At 38.2% G+C, this 27,847-nt stretch overlaps 1 protein-coding gene across 1 annotated transcript; it reads right to left on the reverse strand.

Annotated features, from left to right (window-relative positions):
* Positions 1-311: 311 nt before the first annotated feature.
* LOC148122127 (transmembrane protease serine 11G-like) lies at positions 312-27,090 on the reverse strand. Its single transcript, XM_087906649.1, has 5 exons — positions 27,027-27,090; positions 13,529-13,700; positions 12,284-12,543; positions 10,422-10,561; positions 312-467 (listed from the first exon to the last, which is right to left on the reverse strand). Exons 1-5 carry the CDS (start codon positions 27,088-27,090, stop codon positions 312-314), a joined length of 792 nt encoding a protein of 263 aa, XP_087762775.1.
* Positions 27,091-27,847: the final 757 nt, after the last annotated feature.

A 27,847-nucleotide genomic window follows, 5' to 3' on the forward strand; every position in this document is an offset into this window, starting at 1 on the left:
TGCTGTGGCTGTGTACTTGAGGATTTTTCTTGTTCTGCCCTCTCTTAGATCCACTCAGCACTGGAGTTCTCTCAGATCTCCTCCTCCCTGAAGTAGGCGGTGAATCTAAGTGGTGGTGGATCTAAGGACCAACAGATGGAAAGGAGTGCTTGGGGCAAGATGGATTAGGATAAATAGAGAAAGCCAGTAGCCGGGAGAAGCCCTACTGAATGGCCAGAAAGTTTAGGGCATTGGAGGGTGCCTGTACTCCAATCACTGTGAGTTCGGCCTGCTGGGCAGGCACACACTTACCCCTCCAGAAGGATCTACTGCTACTGGATCAGGGTCACTTGCTGGCCAAGGACCTCGCAGACAGAAGGGCGGTCTTGGTAGATGCTGGCTCGGTAGAGCAAAGAAATCCCTGGAGCCTTGCATTCACCACTGTGTCCCCAGACACTCAGCCCTGAATCAGGCTGAGCTGAAGGATCCTAGGACCCCACAGATGGAAAGGGATGCTTTGGGGCAAGCTGGGATGGAGTAAGTAGAGAAAGCCAGTAGCAAGGGAGAAGCCCGGCTGAATGGCCAGAAAGTTTAAGGAACTGGAGGGTGCTTGTACCCCCTTCCCTGGGAGTCTGGCTGGTTGGGCAGGCACACACTTACCCCTCTGGTTGGATATACTTGTCATTTTCTTTCTTTTGGCAAAGCAATGAAACAGGACAAAAGAAAAAAACTAGCAAACAAAACAAGCAGAAGAAAGAGATAGAAAAGGAAAACATAAGAAACCAATACATATACACGAGCAAAAACAATAAAAACACAACTTTGGAAATCACTATAAAAGCAAAAGGGCAGTATGCCTCCAAAAAAGAAATCTGAGATTAAAATCTATATAAATATCATTGAGTTTGTTTTGTGTTGGCAATATAATTCTGAGCAAGGGGCCTACCTATAAGTGTGGTTAATGATGATGAACTCCAGCAGGCTCAACTGTGGCAAACCTGGCATCAACAGGTCTTGCCCTCCCATTCCATCTCCTTTGCTGAACCTTTAGGTTGCATTCCTAATAATAGTAACCATGATCTATTTGGTCACTTTGTTATGCCTGACTCCTTCCTGAAGTTGATCAGAAAGATACAACTATCAAAACATCAAGGTCCAGCAATCAAAAATTCCTATTTGGCTACCCCAATTAATGTGTCCAATCAGAACTTAACAACCCATCTTAGACCATTCTAACACAGACTGGCCCTTTGTCCCTCTTAAAATTAACACCTGCAAAGCTATTTGTTTCTGTTTCTGCCCAATTCATATTCTTAAATCTTAAATCTCTTTGTTTGGGAAACTGGTGTTTTAGTGTGGGCTGTGACTAATACTGATTTCAGAGGGGAACACCCTGTGGTCTGTGAGTCTCTTCAGTTAATATGCCCAAGAAAATATAATTGAGAAACCATTTGTTTTTTACAGGCAAATATCAATTATAGATAGTTTCTTAGTTAAAAGTGGGAACCTATATTCACTTCCCTTTCTCAGCACTGAAATGACTCTTTAGGACATTTTGTTCTGACTATAGTTGAGTTCTTTGCTCAGCCTCTGGCAGTAGATGGGAAGTAAAATGGAGGTCCACAACTAGACAATTTTCAGAGTCTGAGAAATCTGGAAACATGAAGTACTCAATGGGATATCTTCATCAATCCACTCCTCTCAAGGTTCAGTGAGCTATGCAGAAGAGGAGGTGAAAAGAGTGCAAGGCCCAGAGGGGAATGATGATGCCAAGGAAACAGTGTCCTCCAAACACAGTATGATTGATACAAATAAGAATTCACAGAGATTTTTAGCATTGTGCACAAGTTCAAGCCAGACAGGGTCCTAGGATGACCTTCTTGCTCTAGTTCCATGGCAAAACTAAAAATGACATGAAAACACAATATGATATGTCTTCTCTAAAATTAGTACTCCAATAATAATGTTCATTGAGAAAATAAATTAAATGGCACAAAAACAATGAACTCAAATTAACCATTTTTGGAGCTGGAGAGGGTTCAGTATCATGTACCACTCTTTCAGAGGAATAGAATTTTTATTTTCATGGTACACACATCAGGAGGCTCAAAACTAATGTCCTTCCTGCTCCACATGATCTCATGCCTTTCACAGGAACACATGTGCACGTAAATAAAACACACAGAGAAACACACTCACACAGAAACAAGGGGGTAGGGAGAGATGTGGAAGAAATAAACTTTTAAGAAGTAACATGTACGAATATGTTTCAGGAACTCAGAGAGGGTATGACTAAACCATGGACTAAAAACCAAGAAAACACAAATCAGAAGTTGTATGAAATAAATAATACAATTTTGGATCTGGAAATAAAACTCAATAAAGAGAAATCTAGAAGAAAACCAAAGTGAAACTTGAAATGAAAGTGGAAGTATGTCTGACAGAAATCTGAATAGAATGGTTAACTTTCTTCCTGCTAACAAACCTTTAAAAAAATAGGAACATGAGACTCAGATCTCAATAAAATGATAGCCATACAAAACCAAGAAACAACATTAAACTGAATGAGGGAAAATGAATTATTTTTTGACATTCTGAGATAAGGATGCCATCAGTCACCACCATTAATCAATATAGTACCTGTAATATTTGCTAAAACTAGTCAAAAGAAAAAATGAAAGGGCTGACCATTTTGGTTGGAATAGCCATTAGGAAGTTCAGTCCAGAGAAAAGCTAATTCTCCCACTCTTGGCAGTCTTTAGTGGCCTAGATTGCTCTGCCTGGGATGGAACCCATTTAGATTTCTGCCTTTTTTGTCTGTTGACATGGCTAACATAGACAAGTATAATAAGCTAATATAAGTTATAAGAGTTAATGAGAAGTCTGAGCTAATGGGCCAATCCATTTATAATTAATATAGATCTCTGTGTGATTCCTTGAGACTTTACAACAGTGGAAATTGGGCAGGACAAAGACTGGATGGGACAGAAAACCTTGGTCAACAACTAGGAAGTTGTTCATTACCACCAATAGAGGAATGCCACAAATGCAATCTTACCATATTTGTAATTATTATAATCATTATATTATATAATTATATTTTAACTATTATAGTTCATGGCATTCCAGTTAAAATAGGACTATTGATTGCTTCCTGCCCTTAGCAGTTCACACAGTTCTTTCTGGGATTCCACTTTCACAAACTGTATAAGTTTCAAATACACAGTGATTTAAATGAGTGATTTGTCCATTTTAGTCAAATTATGATTTCTTTCAAACGGAACTGTCTTTTAATAAGACAGTGAAAAATATTACCACGTTTTTGTATAAACCACCAAAATGAAACCACTTTGCCTCTTTATATTTCTTCAATAAATGTACACAGTGAAAAGAAATCCTGTTACCTCTGTAGTAATTCTGTATGTGTTACTACTGTTTAAAAAATCATTCCTAGTTATTTCATAAAGACACTGCATTCAAAAAATTTCAGACAATACTTTAAGAAACACTGGAAGCTTGAATTTAATTAATGAGTTTGACACTGCTTCCAGAAAGTCTTTATTTTGACTATTTAGCTCCTTGCTAATGTTTGCATATAATAGTGGCTTCCTTTAAATACTTTTATTATGTTGCCACAGTTTAGTGTCTTGAAATTTAATATCAAGAAAACAGAAACCTAATGATAAAATTATGTCCTTCTCAATGACATAAAATGCTTGATTTCAATTTAAAATATTGTATATTCTGGCATTTTGTATATGCCAGAGAATTGATCTCTGATTATCAAATTTTTTACTTTTAATCTTGTATCTGAATTTAAATACAAGATTAAACAAGAAGACATGAGATAGAAAACAGACCTAAACTTATCTACCATTCAAATTTCATACAAATTAACTTCCTTAAAAGTAAGACTATATTCATCTAGAATAAGCAATGTATACATATAGAAATTTTAAATTTAAGTAAAAAGAAACAACAATTGTGCATATTCTCTAAATTGTTTAATGTGCATTTTGCACCTTTTTGTTGCTTCAAATATTATGGTTTGCTGGATTGGGTTTTCTCTGCCTTCCTGTTCCCAAAGTTGCTTATAAAATAACCACTCTGAGGATTAATATTAATTGCATACTCTTTGACCTGTTAGTTCATGATTTTTTTAACTAACACTTACATCCTAAATTAACCCATTTCCATTGTTTCATATTTTACCACAAAGCTCCTGGTTTGTTACCTCACATCTTTATTCTTGGGTAACTACATAGTATTTGACTGACTCTGCCTTCTTTCTCCCTGCATTCAGTTTAGATTTTCCACCTAACTTTATTCTGCTCAAAGTAGCTTTTTAATAACCAATGGTTATAAGACATATTCACCCCTTTTGTCTCCTGTGTCCTTGGAATACCAGCTGTCCCTATTTCAGGGCTGAGGAGTTTCAAACAGAGGGGTGAGTCCGGGCTATCCGGGAAGGACTGTCCCGGAAGAGAGCACAGCCCCTCTCCTCAGGTTCTATGGCAGGGTCTTTGGTGTTCCACAGGACTCTTCCCTGCCCCCACTGTCGCACTTTTGTCTCCTGTGTCCTTGGAATACCAGCTGTCCCTATTTCAGTGCTGAGGAGTTCTATCCAGAGGATGCTGAGGAGTTCCATCCAGGGAGGAAGAGATGGGCAGGCGCCAATGCAAGAATTCCTCCAACAACCTGAAAGGCAACATGACATCATCAGATTCCAGGGATCATGAAACTAGAAGAATTGAACACCCTACTCCAGAAGAAATAGAAGAAATCAACTCAAAGCAGATCTTTATGAAAATAATGGAAGAATTTAAACAGGAGGTGAAAATGTGCCGTAAAGAAATGGAAGATAAGTATAACAAAAAGATTGAAGAAATGAGTAAAGAAATGGAAGAGAATTATAACAAAAAGTTTGAAGAAATGAGTAAATCTGTAAAAGAAATTATGGGAAACCAAGAAAAAACAATCAAACAGGTAATGGAATCAGTTCAAGATTTGAAAACTAAAATGGAGGCAATGAAGAAAACACAAACCAAGGGCTGGCTGGCTATGGAAAATCTAGGTAAACGAACAGAGACTTCAGAAACAAGAATAACCAATAGAATACAAGAGATAGAATAACGAATCTCAGACTTTGAAGACACCATAGAAAAAAATAAACACTCTGACCAAAGAAAGCAGCAAATCCAACAAATTTTCATCACAAAACATTCAGGAAATGTGGGACACAATAAAAAAAAAACAAATCTAAGACTAATAGGGGTAGAAGAAGGAGAAGAATTGCAGATCAAAGGCCAAGAAAATATTTTCAACAAAATTGTAGAAGAAAACTTCCCCAACCTAAAGAACAATATTCCTATAAAGGTTCAAGAAGCATACAGAACACCGAATAGACTGGATCAAAAAAAAATCCCCTCGCCATATAATAATCAAAACACAAAACATTCAGATTAAAGAAAGAATATTAAGAGCTGCAAAGGAAAAAGGTCAAGTAACTTATAAAGGTAAACCTATCAGTCTTACACCAAACTTCTCTATGAAAAATATGAAATCCAGAAGGTCTTGGATAGAGGTACTGCAGAAACTAAGAGACCAGGGATGCAAGCCCAAACTACTATACCCAGCCAAGTATCGTTCACTATCGACAAACCCCTATCCAAACTAATCAAACGGCAGAAAGAGAATGTTCAAATTAATAAGATCAAAAATGAAAAGGGGGACTTAACCACAGACACAGAGGAAATTCAGAGAATCAGTAGATCTTACTATGAAAGTTTATAATCCTCAAAGTTGGAAAATGTAAAAGAAATGGACATTTTTTTAGATAACTACCATATACCAAAGTTGAACCAAGAACAGGTGAACAATCTAAAAAGACCTGTTAGTTGCGAAGAACTAGAAGCTGTTATCAAAAATCTCCCTACAAAAAAAAGCCCAGGACCAGATGGTTTCAATGCAGAAATCTACCAGAACTTCCAGAAAGAGCTAATACCTTTACTCCTTAATGTATTTCACAATATAGAAACAGAAGAGTCATTGCCAAACTCCTTTTATGAAGCTACAGTTACTCGGATACCAAAACCACACAAAGACACAGCCAAGAAAGACAATTACAGGCCAATCTCACTCATGAACATTGACGCAAAATTCTCAATAAAATACTGGCAAACTGAATCCAAGAACACATTAGAAAAATTATCCATTATGATCAAGTAGGCTTAATCCATGAGATGCAGGGCTGGTTCAACATCCGCAAATCTATCAATGTAATCCATCATATAAATAAACTGAAAGAAAAAAACCATATGATCATTTCATTGGATGCTGAAAAAGCATTTGACAAAATTCAACACCCCTTTATGATAAGGATATTGAAGAGATTGGGTTTACATGGATCATACCTGAATATAATAAAAGCTATTTACAGCAAGCCGACAGCTAACATCAAATTGAATGGAGAGAAACTCAAAGCCATTCAACTAAAATCAGGAACACGACAAGGCTGTCCACTCTCTCCATACCTCTTCAATATAGTGCTTGAAGTTCTAGCAATAGCAATAAGACAACATAAGGGGATCAAGGAGATTCTAATTGGAAAGGATGAAGTTAAACTTTCGTTATTTGCAGACGATATGATAGTGTACATAAACTCTACTAAAAGAACTCTACCAAAGAACTCCTACAGCTGATAAACACCTTTAGTAATGTGGAGGATACAAGATCAACTCCAAAAAATCGGTTGCCCTCCTATACAGAAAGGATAAAGAAGCAGAGAGGGAAATCAGAGAAACTTCCCCTTTTACGATAGCCACAAATAGCATAAAATATCTTGGGGTAACTCTAACCAAGGAAGTGAAAGACCTATTTGACAAGAACTTTAAGTCTTTGAAGAAAGAAATTGAGGAGGATACCAGAAAATGGAAAGATCTCCCTTGCTCTTGGATTGGGAGAATCAACGTAGTAGAAATGGCAATTCTACCAAAAGCAATCTATAGATTCAATGAAATCCCCATCAAAACTCCATCAAATTTCTTCACAGACCTTGACAGAACAATAATCAAGTTTATATGGCAAAACAAAAAAAAAACCAGGATAGCCAAAACAATCTTATACAATAAAGGAACTTCTGGAGGCATTACCATCCCTGACTTCAAACTCTATTACAGAGCTACAGTATTGAAAACAGCTTGGTATTGGCATGAGAATAGAGAAGTTGACCTATGAAATCAAATAGAAGACGTGGATATTAACCCACAAACCTATGAACACCTAATTTTCGACAAGGGAGCTAAAGGTATACAATGGAAGAAGGAAAGCATCTTTAACAAATGGTGCTGGCATAACTGGATGTCAACCTGTAGAAAAATGAAAGTAGATCCATATCTATCACCATGCACAAAACTCTAGTTCAAATGGATTAAAGGCATCAACATTAATCTGACTACTTTGAACCTGATAGAAGAGAAAGTGGGAAGTAGTCTACAAGACATAGGCACAGGAGACCACTTCCTAAACCGAACCCCAGTAGCACAGACAATAAGAGAATCAATGAATAAATGGGACCTCCTGAAACTGAGAAGCTTCTGTATAGCAAAGAACACGGTCACTAAGACAAAAAGGCTACCTTCTGACTGGGAGAAGATCTTCACCAACCCTTCATCAGACAAAGGTCTGATCTCCAAAATATACAACGACCTCAAGAAGCTAGATACTAAAACTCTAATCAACCCAATTAAAAAATGGGGTACTGATCTGAACAGAGAATTCACAATAGATGAACTTCGAATGGCCAAAAGACACTTAAGGCCATACTCAACCTCCTTAGCAATCAGGGAAACGCAAATCAAAACAACTTTGAGAAACCATCTTACACCTGTCAGAATAGATAAACTCAAAAACACCAATGATATCCTATGCTGGAAAGGATGTGGAGGGAGGGGAACACTCATCCATTGTTGGTGGGAATGCAAACTTGTGCAGCCACTGTGGAAATCAGTGTGGTGGTTTCTCAGGAAACTGGGAGTCAACCTCCCTCAGGATCCAGCAATTCCACTCTTGGGAATATACCCAAGAGATGCCCTATCATACTATAAAAGCCTTTGTTCAACTATGTTCATAGCTGCACTATATGTAATAGCCAGAACATGGAAACAACCCAGGTGCCCCTCAATAGAAGAATGGTTAAAAAAGGTGTGGAACATATACACATGAGAGTTTTACTCAGCGGTAAAAAACAATAACATCTTGAATTTTGCATGCAAATGAATGGAAATAGAAAACTCTTTACTGAGTTAGGTAACCCAGACCCAAAAAGAGGAATATGGTATGTACTCACTCATATGTGGATTCTAACCATAATTAAAGGTCTTTGAGCCTATAATTTGTGATCCTAGAGAAGCAAAATAAGAAGGTGAACCTGAAGAAAATCATATAGCTATCTTCCTGGATATTGGAAGATTGCCTGGTAATCTTGGGTGCATGGGCGGGGCGGGGGGGGGGGGAGTAAGGGGAGATGGTTAGAGAGAAGGGAGTAGGGGAGGATTGGGGATGGCTTTAGGGAATGGGATGGGGGGAGGGAGGAAGGATGGATATGGGAGCAGGGAAATATATATCTCAACTAAGCAAGCCATTTTAGGGTTCGCAAGAGATTTGATTCTGGAGGAGTTTCCACGCCCAAGGAGAGGTCCCCAGATTGTTCCCTGGACAGCAGAGGAGAGGGTGCCTGAACTGGCCTTGGCCCATAACTATACTGATGAATATTTTGCATATCACCATAGAACCTTCATCTGGTGATGGATGGAGATAGAGACAGAGACACATATTGGAACACTGGACTTAACTCCCTAGGTTCAAATGAGAGGCAGAAGGAGGTAGAACGTGAGCAAGGAAGGCGGGATCAGAGGGAACCCTCCTTCGACGATGGATGGAGATAGAGACAGAGACCCACATTGGAGCACTGTACTGAGCTCCCAAGGTCCAAATGAGGAGCAGAAGGAGGGAGAACATGAAAAAGAAAGTCAGGACTGCGAGGGGTGCATTCACCCACTAATACAAGGGGACTGATCGAATGAGAGCTCACCAAGGCCAGCTGGACTGGGACTGAACGAGCATGTGATCAAATCGGAGTCTCTGAATGTAGCTGACATGGGGACTGTCTGAGAAGCCATTGATAATGGCACTGGCACGTGTTTCGTCTGCATGTACTGACTTTTTGGGATCCTAGTCTGTTTGGATGCTCACCTTCCTAGTCCTGGAGGGAGGAGCGAGGAACTTGAACTTCCCACAGGGCTGGAAACCCTGACTGCTCTTAGGACTGGAGAGGAAGGAGAGGGAGTGGGGGGAATGGGAGGGTATTGGGAGGAGGAGAGGAAGTGGAAATTCTTATAAATAAATAAATTAATAAATTTTTAAAAAAAGAAATAAGGAAGTATAAGTCAGTGAGGCGAGAATGTCAGCTCCTGTGTAGATCATGTTTAGTTTCTGAATCGTGTGATTCCATTATATGTTGAATACGCATCTTGCTTCTCCTTCTCAGGGGCAAATTGGAAAGATACCTTTTGTTCTAGAATGTGTAGCTAAACCCCGACTTTCTTCCTTTGTTTTAGTAACCCATGCCCTAATGAAATTGTAAACTCATTGTGTGTGTCTTAAATTTCAGTTTCCTCCAGCAATGTCTGTAGTAACTTGTGATTCACAAATAGCTGAATAAATAAATGAATGCATATTCATTATCATTGTATGACAACCAATGTCATGTCAATAAACATGCATGCATACAACAAATATCACACATTTGCCAAGTTATCAGAGCCAATATTCATTCTTCAAGAAATCACTAAGTTCTTGTGCGCAGTCATATCTTTAATTCATTAGTTATTTTTAGATCTTTAAGTAGCCATATTTGGAATTGATAATGTGCGTAAATGCTTAGTGCTTGCAAAAAAATGTGTTGTAAGTATGGAGAAAATGCTATTTCTATAATTTGAAAAATGATCTGTGATATACTACATTTAAAGGAATGACTACAGGTAATTACTTTTCCCAATACTGTAATTCTATTTGGGCATACACTATTTAATTACAAAGGTTAGCAGATCTTGTCTCACTGTGGCTTGAAGTTAATAGGAATGAGATATTCAAAGTTTAGTTGACTGACCCTTGATTCTGTGGCTTCATGCCTGTTTTCTGCTTTCTGGCTACATCACTGACCTCTACCAAGAGTTCTGATTTTCAACTGAAAACCTTGCTTAGATAGTTCTGTTCAATATGATGTTTCATGAGGAGCTATATGTCTTGTTCTCCAGTCCCTCTTCACACCTCTCTCCTCCACAAGCTAATTTCATGGAACTGTGCTAAATGACATCACTCTGTGATCAATTATTTCATCCTTATTGAGTAGAGGCAGTTTTTGTGGGTTAGAGTATACTTACCTCACAGGCGTTCAGTTTCCCTGTCAAGAATCCATCACATATTCCTGATGATATAGCTCCACCATACACATTCACTTGGTTACATACATCATCACTTATGATCTCTGTTTCAACCTCTTGGAGAGAATTGGGAAAGGGACCTAAATAGGGAAACAATAAATGGATGAGAAACTAGATAATTTCAATTTATAAATCATTTAGAAAGACTAGCATTATCAAGAATCAAGTTTCATTTTATGGGATCCAATTGCTTCATGAGAAGGATGATGTGTACAAAGAAATTGGTGTGGCTTACTGTTTAAAGCAAACATCAGTACAAATAGAAAGACAGCACACCCATCTTGCTTTTTTCACTAACTGCATTACTTAATTTGTTTGCATTGACTGTAATGCAAAATTGCCATTTACTTGAATGTAATATTGTTTTAATCTATTATATTTTCACGTTTCCATTTACAGCTTCAGTTAAAAATGCCATTCATAGAAATTCTTGTTCTTTTTATAAAAGAAGAATTGGCATAATTAAGAAATTGGGAACTTAGTAGTCTTTAAATATATACTATGGCTGTTATCTTGGTGTTTTTGTGGGACTCCTAACAGTGGGAGCAGGTGTGTCTCTGAATCTTTTGCTTGCTCTTGGAACTCTTTTCATTCTGTTGGGTTGCCTTGTCCAGCTTCTATATGAGGGCTTTTGTCTTGTCTTATTTTGTCTTGTTTTGTCCTGATTGGCTGTTGTCTCCTCTCTTTTTTTAAGTTTCTTAAAAATTGTTTTTAAAACAATCTTTTTTATTAAACATATCAATCCCAGTTCCCTTTCCCTCCTCTCTTCCTACTCTCCCCAGCTTCCCCCATGCCACCCACTATCCACTCCTCAGAGAGGTGAGGCCTCTCATAAGAGTCAACAAAGTCGGTTACATCACTTGAGGCAGGACCAAGGCCCTCCCGCCTATATCTAGGCTGACAAGGTAACCCTCCAGAGGGAAGAAAAGAGACATATTGAAAGAGGGAGCCATTATGGGGTTAGCAAGAAACCTGGCTGTTGTCTCTTGGAGGTTTGCTCTTTCCTAAAGGAAAACAGAGGAGTAGTGAATCTGGAGATAGGGAATTGGGGCAAAATCTAGGAGGAGTAGAGGGAGGCAAACTAAGGTTGGGATGTATTATATGACAAAAGAATCCATTTTCAATAAAAAATGAAGGAAGAGAAGAATAAAGAAGAGGAGGAAGAAGAAGGAGAAGAAGAGGAGAAGGAGGAGGAGAAAAAGGAGAAGCAGCAGCATAGGAACCCAAAACTCATGCCTACATCTAAAAGTCTGTGCTTGCTATTGTTTGAGTATTATTTAGTGGAACAAAATGTCATATGTCTCAACTTGATATTGTTACCAGTTTCAGAGATACACAGATCTGAGGCTCCCATTTAATATTTAATGTCAGGCAGAAACAGCTATTTGGAATCCTTGCCAAGGCCCTTTCTGTTTAGCACTATGGCCCTCTAGGATTATTATGATTAGTGCTTGCAAATTGTATGAGTCAGACAGACATAACCGACTTCCTACACATAAAATATGCAGGCAGAAAGAAGGATATTTGAGTGAATCTGCTCTGATAAGCTTTGAAAAGAAAGTTCTAAGAGTATGAAAATATAGTCTATAAAATGACTGTCTATATATTGATATCTTAACTCACTATATCAAATGTAAGTACATGAATACTGTTTATAGCTAAAGTTTTCATAGTTTTTTTGCTGTGACAGTCATGGGATTATCTTGATTTATACTTTATATTTTTGTATTTGATTAGGAATTTCCATGCAGAAGCAGCTTAGGTTTGCATTGTTGAATCCTTGTTTTTCCTGATATACTCACCATTTGCTTTCAAAGCTCCCCATCCAGTGACAAACATTTTACTCTTTGGCAAGACTTGAAAGGTAGCATCGGGGAGACAGACTCTGCGAAGGTTTTCAGAAAACAGGACAGGGCTGGAGAGCATGACCACAGCAATATCATCATCATGCTTGTGAGCTGCGTAGTTCTCATGAATAATAATGGATGCTATCTTTTTTGTCGTCAGTGGATGGCTTAGGGTTGTCCCAAAACTGACTGTCCACAGTTTGGGGTTTTTGTATCTGATCACAAATTAAAAGAAACAAACACAGTGTCTTTATTTCTGGTCTAAAGTTGCCCAGGATTCTGGATGAGCAATTGGACTTAAATGTGGGGGCAAATTCTTTAAGGTCATAGTTGATTTGGACTTTTCCACTATCTTGTTTTTAGACTTTTCCATCCTGATAATTTGCTTTCTAGTTGACAAGAAACATTCCATTAAAAGGTTCAGTTACCCTCTTTGAGAATGAATAATCATTTTAAAGGAAACAACATATTACTGTTATTTTATATAAATAATATATAAAATATATTATTTGATAAAATAAAAATACTAGATATAATTGTCTACATATATTCCTGTATATACAAACCCATACATACCCATAATCAATCACAGTCAGATATTTTTATTCATAAGTCCATAGAGAGGAAGACATAGACAAAAAAAAAAGAGTGAAAAAGATGGAGGCTCAGAAAAATAGATAAATTTGTAGCCATGTGTTATATTTCTTTAATGACTTCTTTTCCATTGGACATTTTATTCAGAATATTTTCTCCATTTTATTTGAATTTTACTAGGGTTATTATATCTCCTCTTTCTCTCTTACAGTGACATATGACAAATCTTTAACAGTGTACAAAGAATAAAAGCATATAGCCCATGATATTCATGTAGAATATCAGACGTTAGTTTAAGTTGGGATAATAATTAAAGGCACTAAAAGAAAACTTCAATCTATTTCAGGAAAACTGGTGAGCATACTTGATTTTTCACTGTTGACTTGTTTCTAGTTAAAACTGAGATTACTACAAAAGATACATTCAGTTAGAACTGAAAGCAATCTATTCTTTGCCCTCTTCTTCAGGAACTGATTTTCTTTTCTTCTCCTGACAACAAGGGGCTAAGAGAGCCATGGAAAGGATGAAGAAGAGATAAGAATTATGGGATATGAATGTGAAAAGCAGAGATGCTTGGGAATTCAAGAGAGCAACCTGAGGACTCACGTATCAAAGCAGTGAGCAGAGGTCAGGAGCCACTGGGAGCCAATCAGGGATGCACCACAGAGGTGGATACCATCCACTTGCAGGCTGCTTTGCCATGGCCAGGAAGCTTTGTCTGCAGGTTTGTCATTAGCAAACCTTGCTGTGGGTAGGTACTCCATCCCCGAGCCACAATCTGCCAGCCAGAACAAAATAACATGGTTATATGCAGAAACTTGTAAGTGTATCTAGATGTCTTCAGCAAAATTAAGCATGAAAATATTTCAGGATGTGTCTTGTCTTGAAAATATTTATTAAAATTAAAAGTATATGTCATGAGGATGATGGATAGTCAAGTTTACTGATTATACATATTTTGCAATTAAACTACTAATAGTTAAAACTTAACTATCATCTTTAGTGTATTTGAAGTAATTTTCCTTTGATATTTGTTTTTTATATTTTCTGAGTCCTGTTATTTACAACAGGTTATTCCAGTGATTGTTTACAATTATTGCAGATAAATTTTAGCCATAATATTTTTAAATCTAGAGGAGATACAATGGAGGGGTAAGTGCGTGCCTGACCCGCCACACAAGCCCAGTAAGGGAACACACTATCTTTCCGCCATCCCTATCTCCCTGGGTATTCCGAAGGGGTGGCTTCCACCACCTACACCCTCTCTTTCCCTACCCCATCACTGTTTTCAGCCTGGAACCCCTTCCCTTCCTCTCTCCCTTTTTCAGGGCATAAAATCCTCCAACTTAGCCTGGGTGGGCACTGCCGGGATGGGGCAGTGAGTGCAAATGGGAGGGAGTTCCTTTTGTTTTAATAGCTTGCCTGCAGCAAGGTAGGAATGCAGGCAAAGTGATTCCTGGCCAGCAAGGGGCACTAATCCTGTAGCAGAAGACCCAGTGGAGGGAGGAGCCATTGGAGAGCATCTGAAGGAAGAGATGGGCAGGTGCCAAGGCAAGAATTCCTCCAACAATCTGAAAAACAACATGAAAACACCAGATCCCAGCGATCTTACGACAGAAGGACTTGAACGCCCTATTCTGAAAGAAGTGGAAAACAGTGTCATTATGAAAGCAATAGAGTCTCTTAAACAGGGTATGAATAACTCACTTAAAGAAATAGAAGAGAAATATAACAAAAAGATTGAAGAAATGAGTAAAGAAATAGAAGAGAAATATAACAAAAAGTTTGAAGAAATGAGTAAATTCGTAAATGATACCCTGGGAAACCAAGAAAAAACAATCAAACAGGTAATGGAATCAGTTCAAGAATTGAAAACTAAAATGGAGGCAATGAAGAAAACACAAACCAAGGGCCGGCTGGATATGGAAAAGCTAGGTAAACAAACAGAGACTTCAGGAACAAGCATAACCAATAGGATACAAGAGATAAAAGAACGAATCTCAGATTATGAAGACACCATAGAGAAAATAAACGCTCTGACCAAAGAAAACAGCAAATCCAACAAATTCTCATCACAAAACATTCAGGAAATCTGGGACATAAAAAAAAAACCAAATCTAAGAATAATAGGGGTAGAAGAAGGAGAGGAATTGCAGATCAAAGGTCCAGAAAATATATTCAACAAAATTATAGAAGAAAACTTTCCCAACCTAAAGAACAAAATTCCTATGAAGGTCCAAGAAGCATACAGAACACCGAATAGACTTGATCAGAAAAAAACATCCCCTCACCATATAATAATCAAAGCACAAAACATTAACATTAAAGAAAGGATATTAAGAGCTGTGAAGGAAAAAGGTCAAGTAACTTATAAAGGTAAACCTATCAGTCTTACACCAGACTTCTCTATGTAAAACATGAAAGCCAGAAGGTCCTGGATAGAGGTACTGCTGAAACTAAGAGATCATGGATGCAAACCCAAACTACTATACCCAGCCAAGCTATTGTTCACTATCAACGGAGAAAACAAAATATTGCAGGATAAAAACAAATTTAAACAATACGTTGCTACAAATCCAGTCTTCCAGAAAATATTAGAAGGAAAATCACAACCCAAGGAATCCAACATTCCCAACACTGCCTACAATAAACCAGACATCTAGTGACCCTTCACAAGCACAACTCAAAGAAGGAAAACACATACACTGTACTACCCACTAAGAAAAAAAATTGACCGGAGTCAACAACCACTGGTCATTAATATCACTTAGTATCAGTGCACTCAATTCACCAATAAAAACGTACAGACTTAGAGACTGGATACAAAAACAGGATCCAACACGCTGCTGTTTACAAGAAACATGCCTCAACCACAAAGACAAACATCTACTCAGGTAAAGGGTTGGGAAAAGGTTTTCCAAGCAAATGGGCCTAAGAAACAAGCGGGTGTGGCCATTCTAATATCTAACAAAATCGACTTAAAATTAAAATGAATCAGAAGAGATGGAGATGGACATTTCATACTCATAACAGGAACAATTCATCAGGAAGAAGTCTCAATCCTGAATATCTATGCCCCTAATATAAAGGCACCCACATATGTAAAAGAAACACTTCTAGAACTCAAGTCAGTCATCAAACCACACACACTAATAGTAGGAGACTTCAAAACACCTCTCTCACCAATGGACAGGTCAATCAGACAGAAACCTAACAGAAAAATAAGAGAATTAATGGAGGTATTGAATCACATGGACTTAACAGACATCTATAGAACACTCGACCTAAATAGGAAAGAATATACCTTCTTCTCTGCAGCTCATGGAACCATCTCAAAAATTGACCACATACTCGGTAACAAAGCAAACTTCCACAGATACAAAAAAAAATTAGTAACCACCTGTGTCTTCTCTGATCAACAAAGTAGAATTCAACAACAATGCTACCTCCAGGAAGCCAACAAACACATGGAAGTTGAACAGTCAACTAATAAATCAACCATGGGTCAAGGAAGAAATAAAGAAAGAAATTAAAGTCTTCCTTGAATTTAATAAAAATAAAGACACAACATACTCAAATCTATGGGACACTATGAAAGCAGTGCTAAGAGGAAAGTTCATAGCACTAAGTGCCCAATTAAAGACAACAGAGAAAGCACACATTGGAGACTTAACAGCACAGCTTAAAGCTCTAGAAAAAAAAGAAGCTGATTCACCCAGGAGGAGTAGAAGACTGGAAATAATCAAACTGAGGGCTGAAATCAACAAAATAGAAACAGAGAAAACAATCCAAAAAATAAATGAAACAAAAAGCTGGTTCTTGGAGAAAATGAACAAGATTGACAAACCCCTATCCAAACTAATCAAATGGCAGAGAGAGAACTTACAAATTAATAAGATCAGAAATGAAAAGGGGGACTTAACCACAGACACAGAGGAAATTCAGAGAATCATTAGATCTTACTACGAAAGTATATATTCCTCAAAGTTGGAAAATGTAAAAGAAATGGACATTTTTTTTAGATAACTACCATATACCAAAGTTGAACCAAAACCAGGTGAACAATCTAAATAGACCTGTTAGTTGCGAAGAATTAGAAGCTGTTATCAAAAATCTCCCTACAAAAAAAGTCCAGGACCAGATGGTTTCAATGCAGAAATCTACCAGAACTTCCAGAAAGAGCTAATACCTTTACTCCTTAATGTATTCCACAATATAGAAACAGAAGAGTTATTGCCAAACTCCTTTTATGAAGCTACAGTTACTCTGACACCAAAACCACACAAAGACACAACCAAGAAGGAGAATTACAGGCCAATCTCACTCATGAATATAAACGTGAAAATTCTTAATAAAATACTGGCAAACCGAATCCAAGAACACATTAGAAAAATTATCCATTATGATCAAGTAGGCTTCATCCCAGAGATGCAGGGCTGGTTCAACATCCGCAAATCTATCAATGTAATCCATCATATAAATAAACTGAAAGAAAAAAACCATATGGTCATTTCATTGGATGCTGAAAAAGCATTTGACAAAATTCAACACCCATTTATGATAAAGGTGTTGGAGAGACTGGGGATACAAGGATCATACCTAAATATAATAAAAGCAATATACAGCAAGCCGACAGCTAACATCAAATTGAATGGAGAGAAACTCAAAGCCTTTCCACTAAAATCAGGAACACGACAAGGCTGTCCACTCTCTCCATACCTTTTCAATATAGTGCTTGAAGTTCTAGCAATAGCAATAGAACAACATAAGGGGATCAAGGAGATTCTAATTGGAAAGGATGAAGTTAAACTTTCGTTATTTGCTGACGATATGATAGTATACATAAGTACCTCAAAAACTCTACCAAAGAACTCCTACAGTTGATAAACACCTTTAGTAACATGGCAGGATACAAGATCAACTCCAAAAAATCAGTGGCCCTCCTATACACAAAGGATAAAGAAGTAGTGAGGGAAATCAGAGAAACATCACCTTTCACGAGAGCCACAACTAGCATAAAATATCTTGGGGTTACTCTAACCAAGGAAGTGAAAGACCTATTTGACAAGAACTTTAAGTCTTTGAAGAAAGAAATTGAAGAAGATACCAGAAAATGGAAAGACCTCCCCTGCTCTTGGATTGGGAGAATCAACATGGTAAAAATGGCAATTCTGCCAAAAGCAATCTATAGATTCAATGCAATCCCCATCAAAATCCCATCAAACTTCTTCACAGACCTTGACAGAACAATAATCAAGTTTATATGGCAAAACAAAAAAAAACCAGGATAGTCAAAACAATCTTATACAATAAAGGAATTTCTGGAGGCATTACCATCCCTGACTTCAAACTCTATTATAGAGCTACAGTATTGAAAACAGCTTGGTATTGGCATAAGAACAGAGAAGTCGACCTATGGAATCGAATAGAAGACCCGGATACTAACCCACAAACCTATGAACACCTAATTTTCGACAAGGGAGCTAAAGGTATACAATGGAAGAAGGAAAGCGTCTTTAACAAATGGTGCTGGCATAACTGGATGTCAACCTGTCGAAGAATGAAAATAGATCCATATCTATCACCATGCACAAAACTCAAGTCCAAATGGATTAAAGACATCAACATCAATCTGTCCACTTTGAACCTGATAGAAGAGAAAGTGGGAAGTAGTCTACAAGATATAGGCACAGGAGGCCACTTCCTAAGTAGGACCCCAGTAGCACAGACAATAAGAGAAACAAGAAATAAATGGGACCTTCTGAAACTGAGAAGCTTCTGTAAAGCAAAGGACACTGTTAGTAAGACAAAAAGTCTGCCTTCTGACTGGGAGAAGATTTTCACCAATCCCTCATCAGACAAAGGTCTGATCTCCAGAATATACATAGAACTCAAGAAACTAGACACTAAAACTCTAATTAACCCAATTAAAAAATGGGGTACTGATCTGAACAGAGAATTCACAACAGATGAACTTCGAATGGCCAAAACACACTTAAGGTCATGCTCAACCTCTTTAGCGATCAGGGAAATGCAAATCAAAACCACTTTGAGATACCATCTTACACCTGTCAGAATAGCTAAAGTCAAAAACACCAATGATATCTTATGCTGGAGAGGATGTGGAATGAGGGGAACACTCATCCATTGTTGGTGGGAATGCAAACTTGTGCAGCCACTGTGGAAATCAGTGTGGCGGTTTCTCAGGAAACTGGGAGTCAACCTCCCTCAGGACCCAGCAATTCCACTCTTGGGAATATACCCAAGAGATGCCCTATCATACTACAAAAGTATTTGTTCAACTATGTTCATAGCTGCACTATTTGTAATAGCCAGAACCTGGAAACAACCTAGGTGCCCCTCAATTGAAGAATGGTTGAAGAAGGTGTGGAACATATATACATTAGAGTTTTACTCAGCGGTAAAGAACAATGACATCTTGAATTTTGCAAGCAAATGGATGGACATAGAAAACGCTCTACTGAGTGAGGTAACCCAGACCCAAAAAGAGGAATATGGTATGTACTCACTCATAAGTGGATTCTAGCCATAGTTAAAGGTCTTTGGGTCTATAATTAGTGATCCTAGAGAAGCTAGATAAGAAGGTGAACCTAAAGAAAATTTATATAGTTATCCTCCTGGATAATAGAACTAGGCAAGATTGCCAAGCAAAGTCGGGTGCAAGGGGGTGGGGGGATGGAAGTAAGGGAAGATGGTTAGGGTGAGGGGAGAGGGCGAGAATTGGGGATGGTCTGGGGGAATGGGAGGGGGGAGGGAGGAAGGATGGTTATGGGAGCAGGGAAGTTTATATCGCAACTAAGAGAGCCATTCTAGGGTTTGCAAGAGACTTGATTCTTGAGGGGTTCCCAGTAAAAATTAAATAAATAAATAAATAAAAAGAAAAATAAAAAAAAGAAAAAGAAAACTCTTTACTGAGTCAGGTAAGTCAGACCCAAAAAGAGGAACACGGTATGTATTCATTCATAAGTGGATTCTAGCCATAATTAAAGGACTTTGAGCCTATTATTCGTGATCCTAGAGAAGCTAAATAAGAAGGTGTACCTGAAGAAAATTCAGGTAGTTTTCCTCCTGAAGATTGGAAATAGACAAGAGTTCCAGGTAACCAAGGGTGCATGGGGGGTTGGGAGGGTAGTTGGAAGGGTAGGTGGTTAGAGAGAAGGGAGCAGGGGAGGAATGGGAAATGCTCGGGGGACTGGGAGGGGGGAGGGAGGAAGTATAGATATGGGTTCAGGGAAGAATATATCTCAACTATGGAAGTCAGTTTAGGGTTTACTAGAGACTTGACTGTAAATGGGATCCCAGGTCCAAGGAGAGATCTCCAGATTGTTCTCTGGACATAGGAGAGGGTGCCTGAACTGGCCTTGGCCCATAACCATACTGATGAATATTTTGCTTATCACCATAGATCCTTCATCTGGCAATAGATGCAGATAGAGATGGGGTCCCACGTTGGAACACTGGACTTAACTCCCTAGGTCCAACCGAGAAGCAGAAGGTAGAAGACCGTGAGCAGGGAGGGCAAGATCAGAGGGAACCTTCATCCGGCGATGGATGGCGATGCAGACTGAGACCCACATTGGAGCACCGGACTGAGCCCCCCAAGGTCCAAAGGAGGAGCAGAAGGAGGAAGAACATGAAAAAGCAAATCAGAACCGCAAGGGGAGCGATCACCCACTGATACAAGGGGACTGATCTAATGAGAGTTCACCAAGGCCAGTTGACTGGGACTGAAGGAGCGAAACCAGATTATCTGGAGGAGGCTGGATTCTCTGAATGTGGCTGGCCCGAAGTCTTTCTAAAAAGCCATTGACAGTGACTCTGGGACTTGTTTCCTCTGCATATTCTGGATTTTTGGGGATCCAGTCTGATTAGATACTCACCTTCCTGGTCCTGGAGGGAGCGGGGAGGAACTCGAACTACCCACAGGGCAGGAAACTCTGACTGCTCTTAGGGATGGAGAGGGAAAAGGAGAGGGAGTGGGGGGAGTGGGAGGGTGTTGGGAGGAGGGGCAAAAATGGAAACACTTATATATTAATAAACTTTGAAAAAAAATACTGGCAAACCGAATCCAAGAACACATTAGAAAAATTATCCATTATAATCAAGTGGGCTTCTTCCCAGAGATGCAGGGATGGTTCAACATACGCAAATCTATCAATGTAATCCATCATATAAATAAACTGAAAGAAAAAAACCATATGATCATTTCATTGGATGCTGAGAAGCATTTGACAAAATTCAACACCCATTTATGAAAAAGGTGTTGGAGAGTTTTGGTATATGAGGATCATACCTAAATATAATAAAAGCAATATACAGCAAGCCGACAGCTAACATCAAATTGAATGGAGAGAAACTCATAGTCATTCCACTAAAATCAGGAACACGAAAAGGCTGACCACTCTCACCATACCTCTTCAATATAGTGCTTGAAGTTCTAGCAATAGCAATAAGACAACATAAGGGGATCAAGGGGATTAGAATTGGAAAGGATGAAGTTAAACTTTCGTTATTTGCAGACGATATGATAGTGTACATAAACTCTACCAAAAGAACTCTACCAAAGAACTCCTACAGCTGATAAACACCTTTAGTAATGTGGAGGATACAAGATCAACTCCAAAAAATCAGTGGCCCTCCTATACACAAAGGATAAAGAAGCAGAGAGGGAAATCAGAGAAACTTCCCCTTTTACGATAGCCACAAATAGCATAAAATATCTTGGGGTAACTCTAACCAAGGAAGTGAAAGACCTATTTGACAAGAACTTTAAGTCTTTGAAAAGAGAAATTGAGGAGGATACCAGAAAATGGAAAGACCTCCCCTGCTCTTTTTATTGGGAGAATCAACATAGTAGAAATGGCAATTCTACCAAAAGCAATCTATAGATTCAATGCAATCGCCATCAAAATCCTATCAAACTTCTTCACAGACCTTGAGAGACAAATAATCAACTTTATATGGAAAAATAAAAACGCCCAGGATAGCCAAAACAATCTTATACAATAAGGGAACTTCTGGAGGCATTACTATCCCTGACTTCAAACTCTATTACAGAGCTACAGTATTGAAAACAGCTTGGTATTGGCATAAGAACAGAGAAGTCGACCTATGGAATCGAATAGAAGACCCGGATACTAACCCACAAACCTATGAACACCTAATTTTCGACAAGGGAGCTAAAGGTATACAATGGAAGAAGGAAGGCATCTTTAACAAATGGTGCTGCCATTACTGGATGTCAACCTGTAGAAGAATGAAAGTAGATCCATATCTATCACCATGCACAAAACTCAGATCCAAATGGATTAAAGACATCAATACTAATCCGACCACTTTGAACCTGATAGAAGAGAAAGTGGGAAGTAGTCTACAAGATATAGGCACAGGAGGCCACTTCCTAAACAGAACCCCAGTAGCACAGACAATAAGAGAATCAATGAATAAATGGGACCTCCTGAAACTGAGAAGCTTCTGTAAAGCAAAGGACACTGTCAGTAAGACAGAAAGGATACCTTCTGACTGGGAGAAGATTTTCAGCAACCCCTCATCAGACAAAGGTCTGATCTCCAAAATATACAAAGAACTCAAGAAACTAAACACTAAAACTCTAATTAACCCAGTTAAAAAATGGGGTACTGAACTGAACAGAGAATTCACAACAGATGAACTTCGAATGGCCAGAAGACACTTAAGGTCATGCTCAACCTCCTTAGCGATCAGGGAAATGCAAATCAAAACCACTTTGAGATACCATCTTACACTTGTCAGAATAGCTAAAGTCAAAAACACCAATGATATCTTATGCTGGAGAGGATGTGGAATGAGGGGAACACTCATCCATTGTTGGTGGGAATGCAAACTTGTGCAGCCACTGTGGAAATCAGTGTGGCGGTTTCTCGGGAAACTGGGAGTCAACCTCCCTCAGGACCCAGCAATTCCACTCTTGGGAATACACCCAAGAGATGCCCTATCATACTACAAAAGCATTTGTTCAACTATGTTCATAGCAGCACTATTTGTAATAGCCAGAACATGGAAACAACCCAGGTGCCCCTCAATAGAAGAATGGTTTAAAAAGGTGTGGAATATATACACATTAGAGTTTTACTCAGCGGTAAAAATAACAATGACACCTTGAATTTTGCATACAAATGGATGGAAATTGAAAATGCTTTACTGAGTGAGGTAACCCAGACCCAAAAAGAGGAATATGGTATGTACTCATTCATAAGTGGATTCTAGCCATTGTTAAAGGTCTTTGAGCCTATAATTAGTGATCCTACAGAAGCTATATAAGAAGGTGAACATGAAGAAAATCATATAGTTATCCTCTTGGATATTGGAAGTAGACAAGATTGCCAAGCAAACTTGGGTGCATGGGGGTGGGAGGGGTGGAAGTAAGGGGAGATGGTTAGAGAGAAGGGAGAGGGGGAGGATTTGGGATGGCTTGGGGGAATGGGATGGTGGGAGGAAGGATGGATATGGGAGCAGGGAAGTATATATCTCAACTAAGGGAGCCATTTTAGGGTTTGCAAGGATCTTGATTTTGGAGGGGTTCCCAGGCCCAAGGAGAGGTCCCCAGATTGTTCCCTGGGCAGCAGAGAAGAGCGAGCCTGAACTGGCCTTGGCCCATAACTATACTGATGAATATTTTGCATATCACCATAGAACCTTCATCTGGCGATGGATGGAGATAGAGTCAGAGACACACATTGGAACACTGGACTTAACTTTCTAGATCCAAATGAGAAGCAGAAGGAGGGAGAACGTGCGCAAGAAAGGGAGGACTAGAGGGAACCCTCATCTGACGATAGATGGAGATAGAGACGTAGACCCACATTGGAGCACTGGACTGAGCCCCCAAGGTCCAAATGAGGAGCAGAAGGAGAGAGAACATGAAAAAGGAAATCAGGACCGTGTGGGAGGCGTTCACCCTCTGATACAAGGGGACTGATCGAATGAGAGTTCACCAAGGCCAGCTGGACTGGGAATGAACGAGCATGTGATCAAACTGGAGTCTCTAAATGTGACTGACATGGGGGCTGACTGAGAAGCCATTGACAATGGCACTGGGTCTTGTTTTGTCTGCATGTACTGGCTTTCTGGGATCCTAATCTGTTTGGATGCTCACCTTCCTAGACCTGGAGGGAGAGGGGGGGAACTTGAACTTCCCACAGGTCAGGAAACCCTGACTACTCTTAGGACTGTAGAGGGAGGAGGAGATGGAGTGGGGGGAATGGGAGGGTATGGGGAGGAGGGGAAGAAGTGGAAATTTTTATTAACAAATAAATAAATTAATAAAAACAAACAAACAAACAAAAAGAATAAATAATTTTTTTGTTTCTTAGGTGTGTACTTCTTTTCTTTTGTGGAAAAGATACCTCTGCATCCAAATTAAAAGCACACATAAAAGTTGATATTGTTCAAATTGTTTTCAATTAATACTGTAGCCTTCACAATCACCAGAATACCATCAAATGTATAGAAGAAGGCAAGTCCATTCCTCACAAATGTAATCCATAACATGTAAATCAATATTCTCTTATATCCTATTACATTTTTTGCTGTTTAAAAAAATTACTTTCAAGGATTAAACATGATAATTTATACTTGCCTTTACCTTTAGTTATAGTGTTTCCAATTGTGTCTGAGTAGACATAAAAATAATCTGGTTCATAAATCTGTGTAATTCACATGGAAGTAATATGTGAAAATTTTATATCAATACTGATGACAAGTGGCTTATGTTGCTCACATCCACTTACTGAATGCAAAATCAAGATTAAAAGAAATAAAAAAATAAATAGGTAAACAAAAATTAAGATCTAAAATTAGTTATAAACATAATCTGTTATGTAGAAGGAACGGCGGGCTGGGTCCCCACCCGTCACCCGTCTAGCTTTACCCGAAATAATTACACGAAAACTGTATTCATTTAAACACTGCCTGGCCAATTAGTTATAACCTCTGATTGACTAGCTCTTACACTACCTGGCCAATTAGTTATAACCTCTTATTGACTAGCTCTTACATATTGATTCAACCCATTTCTATTAATGCATGTTGCCACTTGACTGTGGCTTACTGGGACAAGTCTAACCAGGGTCCATCTCGAGGAGGAGAGCTATGGCGTCTGACTGCCTCTGCTTTCTTTCTCCCACAATTCTGTTCTGTCTACTTCACCCACCTAAGGGCTGGCCTATCAAAAAGGCCAAGGCAGTTTCTTTATTAACCAATGAAAGTAACACATAGACAGTTAACTCTCCTCCATCATTTCCCCTTTTTCTGTTTAAACAAAAAAGAAAGGCTTTAACTTTAACATAGTAAAATTACATACAACAAAACAGTTATCAAGCAAGAATTATATTTACAATATTTATATCTACTTTATCTTTTATCATAACTAAGGAAAACTATAACTATAACTAGCCATTCTTTAACTCAATCAAAGACTCCAGAAGGATATAATATTACCTAAGCAAACAAGAAATAAGCAACTTCCAAACTCTAGAAATGACAGAGACATCTCGCTGCCTGTACAGTCACCCTAAGTTATTTTGTACCATTGGGGCATCCATCTTTAGCCTTCAGGCCCATAGTTTCCAGCAGACATTTCCATGAAGCAGGAAATTTCAAAGGCAGTTTAGTCACTATCTGCTGTGTCCTGCAGAATGTCTCGTAGACTCTTTCATGAATCAGGAACCCCGAAAGACCATCTCACCCTTAGACAAGTTTAGTAGTCCTCTTTCTGCAGGTTCTTTGTATCCAGTCTATGCATCAGTCCAGGCAAGAGCAGTTTCGTGCCCAAATGGCTATCAAACTCCATAAGGAGCCTCTTCGGTGCCCATCTTCCTCTTGAAGTAGATTGTTGTTACCAGGAGCAGACGTGTCTCAATGTCATGAAAAGCCCTAAGTTATTAAAACATTAAATGTCATATTCTGAATTCTTTGAAAGATATGAAGAATGCCTATCTAACTGAAATATATCTCTGTATATCTAGAAAATCTAACTAACCTGACTACAAGATTGACTATTATTGATAATTATCCATTAACAACCTATAGTTCCTAATTATATATTATATTTTTAAATGATCTACACAATCACAATACCTTAATCAAGATCAGAAATACAAATACATATAATAAAATTGACCTTAAATTCCATACCAATGCAAATTATTCATATCTATATCACTGTTACTTGCATAATTTTATCTCTAAATTATGGTTGTAAAAATGCTAACAAAATTGTTTTTTAAATTGATCAAAAGGTGTGTGTGTGTGTGTGTGTGTGTTTTCCAGAATTATTAGTAATGTTGTATATCACATACTTTAGAAAAATTAATATTAGTATTAGTGTCTTAACAAGACATTGATCATATCTGTTGTTTTTATTTAAGGTTTTATGTAAAAGTAAAGGAAACTATGTCTCACACTAATATGATTCTCCTATTTAAGGTGCTGTCATACTTGTAGCCTAGGCTCCCCTGAAATTCACTTTTGTAGGCAGGGTTGGTCTTGAGCTCAGTGAAGGTCTTTCTTTCTTAGCCTTCAGAATGTTGAGGTCACAGACACAAGTCCCTGTTCCCAGTTGTAAATACCCTTCAAGAAATTCTTCAGTATTATAAAACTCTTCAAACAGTATGAGTTATTTATAATAAAAATAATATATCTAAGATTTTATTTTCCAAGAATAACAAAGTTATAACCAATGAAAATAACTAACAACAAAATATAGCCATATTTTGGAATTGTTTCCTGCACACAGTTATAACTGTTGATCTCTGAATTTCCATTCCAGAGTTTTGATAATTTGAGACAATGTGCTGTTCTTCCTTTCTAAATTTAGCAAAATTAAGCACTGTCCCATTGATCCTAGCATTCTCCTTCAGACTCACTTGTCTATTTATACTTCCTTGTACTCTGTAGTTCTATGTAGCGGTACATAGATAATAATTTCTTCTTGATTTTCCAATTTATTCATGTAATGCTTCATGGTAGTGTTTCTTGATCCATAAGTTTGCAATTAGTTCTAGGTAAGAAAGTCCCACCTAAAGCCCCTCCTAATCATGGTTACCAGCATTTGCAATAAAGTTTCTGACCTCCTCTTCAATGGAGCCTGCTATAACGTTCCCAGTCATACTCTCTCCTATGGTAGAGATTCTGCTCTGTAATGGAAACAGTGTCACAGTATCAGTGTGTTGAAAACCAATGACTCTTGAACTATTCCTGGTCTATTTAAGCTAACAGTTTTTGTTTCATCCTTGCTGGCTTCCGGTGTCAAGTCTAGGTTTCCAAGTGAAGGTTGAGTAGTTAATGTCTCTATTTTTCTTTTAACTTTTGTCCCCTCTTATAAATGGATACTTTGTTCATTCCTGGCCATCCAGACCCAAATAATCACACAGGAACTATACTAATGACAATACTGTTTAACCTATTCACTCAGGCTTCTTATTAACTAATTTTTACATCTTAAATTAACCCATTTCTATTATTTTACATTTTATCACAATGTTCATGGTTTGTTACCTCTTTTTTCTTGGACAGCTATGTGGTATCTACCTTGTTTGTCAGCTACATGGCATCTCCTTTATTCTGCCATATATATATATATATATATATATATATATATATATATTCCAGCCTGGTTATATTCTGCCCTGCTATAGGCCAAAGTAGCTTTATTCATCAACTAATAAAAGCAACACATACACATACACAGAAGGACAACCCACATCATGGGATTTTATTTTTATTAAAAATAGACCCTTTTATCACCTAGTCTATCCTAATTATAGTTTCCCATTCCTTCCCTCTCCCCAGTTTCTCCCCACATCCTCTCCAGGGCCACTCCCTTTCTGTCTCCCATTAGAAAAGAACAGAATTTTAAGAGAAAAA

This window comes from Myodes glareolus, chromosome 5, assembly GCF_982192425.1.
Source record: "Myodes glareolus chromosome 5, mMyoGla1.1, whole genome shotgun sequence".
Classification (NCBI taxonomy): domain Eukaryota; kingdom Metazoa; phylum Chordata; class Mammalia; order Rodentia; family Cricetidae; genus Myodes; species Myodes glareolus.